This window comes from Microtus ochrogaster, unplaced genomic scaffold, assembly GCF_000317375.1.
Source record: "Microtus ochrogaster isolate Prairie Vole_2 unplaced genomic scaffold, MicOch1.0 UNK68, whole genome shotgun sequence".
Lineage (NCBI taxonomy): Eukaryota > Metazoa > Chordata > Mammalia > Rodentia > Cricetidae > Microtus > Microtus ochrogaster.
In genome coordinates, this window is record NW_004949166.1 from 849,824 (window position 1) to 860,071 (window position 10,248).

The 10,248-nt window shown below is 55.1% G+C and overlaps 1 protein-coding gene across 1 annotated transcript; it reads left to right on the plus strand.

Moving 5' to 3' along the window:
• Window positions 1–3,512: 3,512 nt before the first annotated feature.
• Slc25a1 (solute carrier family 25 member 1) lies at window positions 3,513–7,025 on the plus strand. Its single transcript, XM_005369964.2, has 9 exons — window positions 3,513–3,758; window positions 4,074–4,181; window positions 4,261–4,360; window positions 4,434–4,572; window positions 5,405–5,489; window positions 5,610–5,714; window positions 5,876–5,991; window positions 6,076–6,149; window positions 6,316–7,025. Exons 1-9 carry the CDS (start codon window positions 3,665–3,667, stop codon window positions 6,428–6,430), a joined length of 936 nt encoding a protein of 311 aa, XP_005370021.1. The 5' UTR covers window positions 3,513–3,664; the 3' UTR covers window positions 6,431–7,025.
• The last annotated feature ends 3,223 nt before the right edge of the window (window positions 7,026–10,248 follow it).

Consider the following 10,248-nt stretch of genomic DNA (forward strand, 5'->3'; position numbering starts at 1 on the left):
TTAGGACCTGGACCAGTACCTTTCCTTGCCCACAGCAACCTGGCACTCTCCTTGTCTATCTAGGTGTCTGGCCTTAAGTTGGAGCCACTGTTTCTGAGTGTCCCACCTTCACATGCTACTTTTGAGTGATACAGCAGGACCATAGAAGACCACATTCGGTCCCTTGCAGAACCCTCTTTAGGAACAGGTTGGTCATGTATCCACACTTGCTCTGCAGTAAGCAGAGACTGGGTGGAGGTAGTGCTGCTCTGCTGCAGAACAGCATGCAGGTTCCGGGTCGTGTTGCCTCTGCTGTGGGACACAATCCATGCAGAATGCTGCAGTCTTACAGTCCCAGACTGGCCAAGGGGCTGCTGCCATGACTCTTTAAAGGAAGTGAGCAGAGTGCCTCAGGATTTGTACATGATATGGTCTGCTTGCCTGGAGCACAACTGGCCTGGGGGCATAATTCTGTGGGCTTAGTTGTATCCTACTTCATCTAAATGATAAGACAATGACTGGGCAAATAAGTATTAGCTTTGGCTCAGTTGGCACAGCCAATCCCTGATGGAGACTCTAGCCTGGGCCAGTTCTGGTAGTGGGTCCCTTTAAGACCAGGCCTGTTTGCTCTCTAGCCCTGGTTTGCCTTTAGGAGTGACCTTTTCCCTTCAGGCTTGAGAAGCTTTCTGCCCAGTACTGCCCTGCTCTGTATCACTGAGAGGCTGGGGTAGGCCTGGGTATGAACCACCTGTATCAGTTCTACTCAGCCCCCTTAGGAACTGCACCAACACGTACCACCAGAGTGTGAGACATGCAGGCTGGCTGGCAGTGGCTTTATCAATGGCAGTGGGTACCAGCTGGGATACAGCTATCCAGTGAAACCTTCGGTACAGCCCACTGGGCTCTATGCGGCCAGGTTATAGTCCTGCAAAACAGCCAGTTGAGCCTGGGGTGCACTGGTTAGTGACCCCAATGGGGTGATGCCCTTTTGCCAAGCACTTGGCAGGAATGTTACCACACAAATGAATGAATGATTCCTTTCAACAGTTAGGAGGGGATAGTTTTATTACCTCACTGAAGTGACAAGATGACAGTGTATCAGAGCCCTACTCCAGGCACCCGTGTCACCTGACTCAAACTTGTTGTTTCTAATACTTGGGAAGACCATCTCTCAGGAGTACTTTCTAACCTACTGCTGAACACCGAGACTGCTTGAAGCCCTGTGTGCTGCAAGGCCACACCCCGAGGCTTTGTACTATGACTCCAAGGCACGGAAGCTGGCCTGGTTGGTGTGGATTAGAAAATAAACAGGTCTGTGGGAATAGGGCTGCCAGCCCCAGCCTGCAAAGGCATTCATGCTAGCAGCTGCCTAGAGCACCTCCCGAAGCTCCGTGCCCTTAGCAAGGGACCCCACAGAGACCAGTGAAGGGCCATTACCCTGTTACAGCAAAATATCCCGTCCAGACAACATGCCCTGGCCACACGGCATAAGCTGCTAGGAGACAAAGACTGTTTAAGTTTATGAGAGCCCTTAATTACCCAGGATCACAGACAGCAGCTCCCTGTAAGAGCAGCCCTCCATTGGACATCTGCTTCTCTTTTCCCTGAAGGCTGTTAACCTATGGGTAGCCTTATACAGAGACCAATTTAACGAAGGACAAAGGTGGTCTGAATCTCTCATGGCAGTGAGACCCATGGGAAAAGCATGAGAGAACTCAGGGCCCAGCCAGACCTCAGAGATGCCAATACACATGTCCTCAGTTTTAATTCTGGAGTTCCTGTCTTGAAGCCCCTTCCTCCATGGTTACCTAGAGCTCCAGACCATATGCTCTCATCTCTTGCAGACAGACACGCTCACTGCCTGCGAGAGACAGAGCAAGCCAGAGGAGTACTCGGAGAGCACAAGAGCTGCTTTCTTGCTCTTATGCATGCACGTGTTCTGCAGGCGCCACCCTGCAGTAGAGACAAAGAAAATTCATGCTGCCCTGCCCTGGTTGGGCTTCAGATGGGTGGGTGGAGGTGGGAAGGACCCAGTGGTGACCAGGTATGGCACTCAGTGTGTCCAGAAACACTGGCACAGCCAGCATTCTCCTTAACTCTGTGCCCAGCTGTGGACTGGGTGCTGTGACCCACCAGAATCTGGGGGATCTCTTACTGGTGTGTGTGCTGGGAAGGGTTTTGCACTGAGAGCCCATCTGGGATTGCATAGAAAAGACTGCAGAGGCTGTTGGATCCCAAGTATACTGTAGCGCTAACACAGGTGGGGAGAGTATACTGTGGTGCTAACACAGGTGGGGAGGGTATACTGTAGCGCTAACATAGGTGGGGAGGGTATACTGTAGCGCCAACACAGGTGGGGAGGGTATACTGTAGCGCCAACACAGGTGGGGAGGGTATACTGTGGCGCTAACACAGGTGGGAGTGTATGCTGTAGCGCTAACACAGGTGGGGAGGAGTATACTGTAGAACTAAGGCAGCTGGCACACTGGCCCTCACCAGCTATTGTCCACCTGAGCTAAGTGTCCAGTCTGTGGCCCACCAGCCCTATTGTATCTGCTATGGATACTCTACTGTTCCTGCCTGCATGGAGCCTCCTCGAATTTGCTTGTGCAGTGGGTACTGTGCTCACACTACACCCTCGACCCAGTTATTAACCTTTCCGGGAAGCATGGCACTCCAGAACCACAAAGGACCCCAACTGGGAGGTACAATATCTGGGCAGGTTTTTTTGCTGAAGCCCAGTGATTAGCTTCTGAGCCAATCCAGAGCCTGGGGAGACCACTGGCCACCCAAAGTGACTGCTGCCATGAGACCGCATGCAAAGATTCCTGGGAGTTTCACCCCAAGCTGTCTAGGGTTGCCCCCTCCAGGCGGCTTTGAGGATATGTACGGCAACAAAGACCTCACAAGACTTTGAGCCTCCTGCCGACCATGAATATTAAAACATGTTTATCAGAGCAAAGCAGCTCTGCCTGGTGATTGTGTGGGTAGGAGGGACAAAGGCCAACTTAATAGGCCCTTCAGCCATTAAAGACTTGCTAGAACCTGAGAGGAACGAGAACCTGCATTTGTCCGGGGACCCTGCCTAGGAGAATTCTGTTTCCGGGAGTGGTGGAGTGATCGCCCTGCCCCGCAGGGTACACGAAGGCCAAGCTCTGTGACTACAATGTGTCCAGAAGGCTGGCCTCACGCGACAGGGGAAGATGTGTCCCTACCGCCTCCGAGATCTCGGGGAATCCTGTCACTCGAGGCCCACCATAACCACAAGGCGCGCTCCAGGCGCACGTGTATCCACTCTTAGAGTTAGAGAAACTGCACCTTGACCCACTGCTACCCTACCCGCCTGGGCACGGCACCGCTGTCCGGAGGCCACGCCCCCAGCCCCCGGTTGCTCCGTTCGTCCGCTACCCAGCTTCGGCCATTGGCTGCTCTTCGCTCTCCGCCCCGACGCGTGCCTCAGCGCACCCCGCCCCAGCCTCAGTTTCCCGGCTGGCACGGGGCGGGACGTGGGCGGGGCTCAGCTCAGACCACGCGGGGCGGAGCTCGGGAGCTGACGTGACCGCCCCGCCTCCAGAACCAGAACCGGTTGGCGTCTCAGTAGCCTCCGGCCCCTCCGCCTCCCGAGAGCCCCACGGCGGAGGCTCGGACCCGAGGTCGACACCGGGCGCCCCTCCTCCTGCTCGCCATGGCTGCGCCCCGCGCGCCCCGCGCTCTGACGGCCGCCGCGCCCGGGTCCGGGAAGGCCAAGCTGACGCACCCCGGGAAGGCAATCCTGGCAGGTGGGCCACTCCGAACCCCAACTCGGAACCGCCTGTCTGTCCGCGCTTCCGGGTGGGCCGAGGACGCCCAGGCACCGCCCAACTTCCGGAGGGGCGGGGGCGCGACCCGGGCCCCCAGCCCACGCGCCAGCTCTCCCCGGGAGTCTTTTGGACATGCCAGGTGGAGACCACCATGTGGGGGCGTGGGCACTGTCCCGTAGCGGGCCGCGACGCTGCAAAGTCCGGGCGGGGGAGGGGCCGCGCGGTGACGGCGGAGGCGGAGGCTGGGTCCACCGGGCCAGGGTGTCCCTAGCCCCGGGCGTTCGGTCCCTGCAGGCGGCCTGGCGGGAGGCATAGAAATCTGCATCACCTTCCCGACCGAGTACGTGAAGACGCAGTTGCAGCTAGATGAACGCGCGCACCCACCGCGGTACCGGGGCATCGGTGAGGAGGGGCGGCCGCGGGGCGGCGTGGGGGGCACCGTGGGGCGGAGGAGCCAGGGTCCTGACCGCGCCTCCCGTAGGGGACTGCGTGCGGCAAACTGTCCGCAGCCATGGCGTCCTGGGCCTGTACCGCGGCCTCAGCTCCCTGCTCTACGGCTCCATACCCAAGGCGGCTGTCAGGTGAGACTTGGCTCTGTCTGAGCGACTCGGAGGGAGTGGCCTCAGCGATCCTCTCACACGCCTTCTTCTTTAGGTTCGGGACGTTCGAGTTCCTCAGCAATCAAATGCGGGATGCTCAGGGTCGGCTCGACAGCAAGAGAGGGCTGTTGTGTGGTCTGGGCGCCGGCGTGGCCGAGGCAGTGATGGTCGTGTGCCCCATGGAGACCATCAAGGTGAGAGATTGAGGCTTTCAGGGGTGGTCAGAGTACTTTGAGGCTCGTGGGCTTATCCCAGGCTTTAAGGCCCGTGTGCCCCATGGAAACGGTGAAGGCAGGAACGATCCCCACACATACACACCAGGTTCATGGTGAGTGCATCTTAGGGGTGGCAGGAAGGGGCCACCCACCTGTGGAGGCTGCCCACCTGTAACAAAAACATGAACAAAGTCTTGTTTCATTGGTTTTTTTGAGACAGGGTTTCTCTGTGTAACAGCCTTGGCTGTCCTGGGACTCATTTTGTAGATCAGGCTGGCCTTGAACTCAGAGATTGCCTGGCCTCTGCCTCTTGAGTTCTTGGATTAAAGACGTGTGCCACCAGTCCCGGCTGAGCAATCTTTAGATTGACTTTTTTTTTTTTTTTTTGGTTTTTCGAGACAGGGTTTTTCTGTGGTTTTGGAGCCTGTCCTGGAACTAGCTCTTGTAGACCAGGCTGGTCTCAAACTCACACAGATCCGCCTGCCTCTGCCTCCCTAGTGCTGGGATCAAAGGCGTGCGCCACCAACGCCCGGCATAGATCGACTTTTAGAGTTAAAAAAAAAAAAAAACAAAAAAACTAACATAACTCACTGTCCCAAGTGTAGAAAATAGCAAACAGGATGCTGGGGACCCCTCTGGGGTCTTGAGGCCTGTGTGTAGTGACTCCAAAACAGCATGGGAGGAGAGCCAGGGCATTTCATGCAGAAGAACTGGGGATCTCCAGGCTTGGTGTGACCTCAGTGGGCCTTGGGTCTGCTAGCTAAAGTTCAGGTGTGACCAGTAGTCAGCGCCTTTGCTTCCTCCCTTTCAGGTGAAGTTCATTCACGACCAGACTTCCCCCAACCCCAAGTACCGAGGATTTTTCCACGGGGTTAGGGAGATTGTTCGGGAACAAGGTAAGCCCCAGAGAATTAAGACCTCAGCCAAGTGGAAGAGGCTCTACTTGAGTGGGTCCCCCTTGCCTACAGGTGGGACCTGGAAGGCTCCAGCCTGACCCCATGTCTGCTTGCCCCCAGGACTAAAGGGGACGTACCAAGGCCTCACAGCAACTGTACTGAAGCAGGGCTCAAACCAAGCCATCCGATTCTTTGTTATGACCTCACTTCGCAACTGGTACCGAGGTATTCCTGTGGCCTAGAGACCCGTTCCGAACACTGAAGGCTTTCAGACAGGAAGGGGAGGGGTGCTTTCCTGGACCCTACCCTAGGTTCTTTGTTGACTCTAAGCTCCCCCCACCCCCGACCTACCCTGGTGTTCTGACTGCAACTGTGCTCCAATTCAGGGGACAATCCCAACAAGCCTATGAATCCACTGATCACGGGGGTCTTTGGAGCCATTGCTGGTGCAGCCAGTGTCTTTGGGAACACGCCTCTGGATGTGATCAAGACCAGGATGCAGGTAGGTACGGGGGGCTGAAAAAGTGGGGACAAGAACCCCAGACGGGTTAGCGGCTAAGCACTCTGGCCCTCTGGTGTCCTGCAGGGCCTGGAGGCACACAAATACCGGAACACACTAGACTGTGGCTTGCAGATCCTGAAGAATGAGGGACCCAAGGCGTGAGTAGGATAGAGCAGTGCTTTTGACCCCATTCCAGGCCCTATCTGGGCTGTCGTTCTTCTGTCCCTCCAGTATCTGGAGAGTGCCCTTTCTAGAACACTTTGCCTGCTCTTCCCCCAGCTTGTTCCTCCATCATTCTCACCTCCAACCCTCTGCTTCACCCAGGTTCTACAAGGGCACTGTTCCCCGCCTGGGCCGAGTCTGCCTAGATGTGGCCATCGTGTTCATCATCTACGATGAGGTGGTAAAGCTGCTCAATAAAGTTTGGAAGACAGACTAAGCCTAGAGGGTGCGGCGGGGTATCCCAGACCAGACCCCGCCGCCCACTCTTATGATTCCAGTGCAGTAGTGCCAAAAGGCCCCTTCCCTTGTCCCTTACGTTCTGTGGCCTGGTCTGTTCATGGTGACTACCATGTGTTCCATAGTTCTGTGTCTCCCATGTGGTCTGTATGTGACACTACTATTGTATCTGTGTCCAGCCTGGCCATGGCTAGGTGTCTCTTTAGCCTGTGAATATGTGCTCACTTATCCATGTGCTTGCTTGTGAGCCATGTGCCTGTTTCATGTTCTATGTCATGTGACCCTGTGCCCCACTTCCTGGGGCGCCTGTGTGCCCTGGTCCACGGCCTTGGAGTCATGGTCAGGTCACAGTCCGGTGCCTTCCACCCCCGATGGTAGGGGCGCCCTGCCCTGGCCTACCACAGCTGCCTCCGGGCCTCGGCCTGGCTTCACCGCATTCCAGGGGCTACAAGCCCCCCTGCTTCTCCCGCCATTGGCCTTAAATGGCCCTCGGGCCCTCCCTCTGCCCGGGACAGGGTGGCACCTGCCACTCTCAGGACCACCCTGCCAAGGAGAATAAACCGGATCCTGTCGCACTCTCCTGTCCATCCCTTTGTAGCTGGGGGGATATTGGTGACTGAGCCTCCTCGGGCCAGCATACCCTCCACCTGAAGACACTGCAGCAGGCAGAGCAATAGGAAAGCTCAGCAACCCCTAGTGACAGCGCCTTTAAGAGGCCCAGCATGGAACCAAAATGAATTTGTGCTACTTCCTGACTTTAATAAAGCAAGTGAGGTAGGTCCTGCTGTCCGTTGAAGGGTATAGCCACAAGGTTCTCAGTGGACTGGCAGGCAGACGTGGATAGGCCAAAGGGCTGGCATGAAATAATACTCCAGGGGTTCCTCTGCCCCTCACTGAGTGAGTTGGTTCCAGGATGTCCAAGCCTGTTAACCTGTGGCATGGCCAACCCAGCCTCTGAATCTGAACTGATTTTTCAGGGAGAGGATATTAAGAAGTGCTTGGGATTGAGGCATGGAGACACTGACCCTGTGTCCCTCAAGATTATAAGCAGGGGTGATAGGGCTTCTCGCAGGGTAAGAGGTAGCTAGCTGTTTAAGCAGAAATGGGGGTGAGGGAAGGACACAACATCTTGGTGCCTCAATCCCTGCTCCTGAACATCAAGCAGGTATTCCCTATCTGGAGGCCTCATATCTCACAGCCCAGGCACAGATGAAAGCCAGTTCGAGGCTGGAGGCTACATAGCTGAGCCTAAGGTCACTGTGGCCCTGCCCACTTCTGCCAGAACCATGGACCAAGAGGAGAAACTCAATGAATAGAACACTGCCAACGGGTACTCCCAGCTATGCTAGGACAGAGGCAGCTTCCTGCCGGAAGTGGGATGGAAGCTAGAGGTTACATACAAGCCTTTGTCCAGCCCTGGAAAAAAACATTTTGACAGGAGCTTCCCTGTAGGCCTGGGCCTTTGGAGAAGACTGGCAGATTCTGCAGAAGCAGCCATGAAGCCTAGGCAGGACGTGTGGAAGGGAAAATAGTGCAGAGCAGATGAGGACCACATGTAGGTAGGTATGGTGTGCAAGCCTTGATAGACTGATCTTAGTGGTCCTCTTCAACAGAGAAAGCCCCACCCACAAAGTCTAGTCCCCCTCCCCCTCCACCAGGGGCTGCCCCTGCTTCCTCTAACACCAGAGTTAGGCCCCAAGACCCAGGTGGCTCACTTTAGAACTCCACCTTGGCTGTGGTAGTACAGAGGCACTGGCTCCCTGGGGGTCCACTCCCTTGGATCACACTCTTCCCTTGCCCACTTTCTGCACAACCTTGGGCAAATCACCTAACCACAAGTCCCTAATCTAAGAAATGGGGTTAAGAGAGTGCACACCACTGGGCAGTGTGTCTGAAGTATGATCTCTGTAGGGAGGGAACCTGGACCTGACAACCTCACTAGTGCCTTACAGTCTCCCTGGGTCCATGGTGCATCTGAGACAAGTAAAGCCCGGCTGCTGCCCAAGAGGAGTACCTTTGCCCACTACTGTCATGGTGGTGCCATCACAGAGCTTAGAGCCCCTGCCCATGCCATTCAAAGGAAAGGTCATGGCTATACTGGGCCTCAAGCAGGTTACATGATGATCCTTGACTGTTCCAGGATCCCTGTGCCTCAGCCCAGTCAGAAATGGTGACCAGACTACATCTAATTTCTCCAAGGGTTGAATACAGGTGCCCTGGTGGCCTCACACCATAGGCTCCATTGTATAGGAAACCTTGTTATAGTGGTTGAGTCTGGTGGGGAGGGAGTGCCTGAAGGAACCCATTCAAAACCTCTGACAAGTTGGGAAGTTAACTGTTTGGGAGAAAAAGGTAGGGGTCTTCAAGAGTAAAGTGCATTCAACCAGGACGGCTGCAGAGATTGAAGGCAGATGATGCAGATTAGGCCTCTAGGCTGGAATGGTCTGTTAGCAGTGGAGGCAGAGAAATATGTAGTCTCTGATCAAGATGTTCTGCAGAACAAACCCTACGTCTCCTTGAAACCCCAGAGACAGCTGGGCAGTGGTAGCGCACGCCTTTAATCCTGGCAGTTGGGAGGCAGAGACAGGCAGATCTGAGTTTGAGGCCACCTGGTCTATAGAGTGAGTTCCAGGACCAGCTCCAAAACTACAGAGAAACTCTGTCTCAGGGGGAGGGGGAGAAACAGACATAGCCTATGTTGGAAAGACTCCCAGGAGGTTATGAAGTTTGCAGAGCAGAGGCACACAATCCTCAGAATTATGCCAGGAAGAACAATAGTCTCTGAGTGATGACAGGTCTTTGCCAATTCTGAACTCTGTGAAGCTCCTCTTACAGTTGGAATTTTCTATGTCCCTGTGCAGGTGACGAATGAGTTTAGTATCCAAAAAAGCTACACTGGGGGTTCCAATATTAGTTTTCTTGCTGGCTTTTAATTTCATGTTTCACAGATTTCTGGACTTATAAATTTATAGGTATAAGGCCCAGAGTTAGGGTCTGAGGAACTCCTAGCTTCCTCAAGATCTCAGACCACGAGGTCCTGACACACCTAGGACTAAGGGATGGAGATGAGGGCCGAGAGGAGGGTTAGCCTAAAAGAATAATGGAGAGTGTGGCCCTGAAAAATTTCCTTCTCACACTCTCTCCTGGCGAATACCCGAGAGCATTCTCCTCACCTGGCAAACCCTGAGCTCCCAGTGTGGCCTTTAAGACAGCTGCCATACCTGTCTTCTCAGTGGAGGGCAGTCACAGCTATCCATCACACTTTATCCTCCACTGGCAATGCTTAAGTTGGAAGCTCCGACCTAAATACCCTATACTCCAAAGGCATTGCCTTAGTGAGCCCAGAAGACAAGCCACCTCACTCCTTTGGTCCCCAGCTCTGCTGAAATGCCTACCTCATTAGCCTCACTACCAGAGAAGCGCAGAGTTGAGCGCTCCCAGGCCCCGGGGCGGTTTTCAGGCACTGACTAGAAGAGAGTAGCCCAGGCTCTCTGACTAGTCTGCGCAGCGGTCCACACCTACACAGGCTGGCTGTGCGCCAGGCCCTCTTGAACACGGCAGCGGCTCACGTCACCCGCTATCCCGGGGCTCTAAGATGAAAACTACAATGCCTGCGACCATGATCCAAAAGCTGGTCCGCACGAACAGAGCAGAACACGAGAGCGCCTCTACACGAGGCCATAGAGGGCTACAGAAGAGACTGCTAGAGCGAAGCTTTGCGGAGTTCACTTCTGGAAAAAGAGCTAGTTCTCCAAGATCTCGGAGTCAGGGATCCTTTATCCAGAGCCGCAGCAAACC

Excerpts from the sequence above, each read along its gene's own strand:
- Slc25a1 (XM_005369964.2), top strand. The coding sequence starts at position 3,665 with ATGGCTGCGCCCCGCGCGCCCCGCGCTCTGACGGCCGCCGCGCCCGGG. Across the intron at positions 4,182-4,260 it reads ACCGCGGTACCGGGGCATCG|GGGACTGCGTGCGGCAAACT; the intron begins GTGAGGAGGGGC and ends CGCCTCCCGTAG. Across the intron at positions 5,992-6,075 it reads TGATCAAGACCAGGATGCAG|GGCCTGGAGGCACACAAATA; the intron begins GTAGGTACGGGG and ends GGTGTCCTGCAG.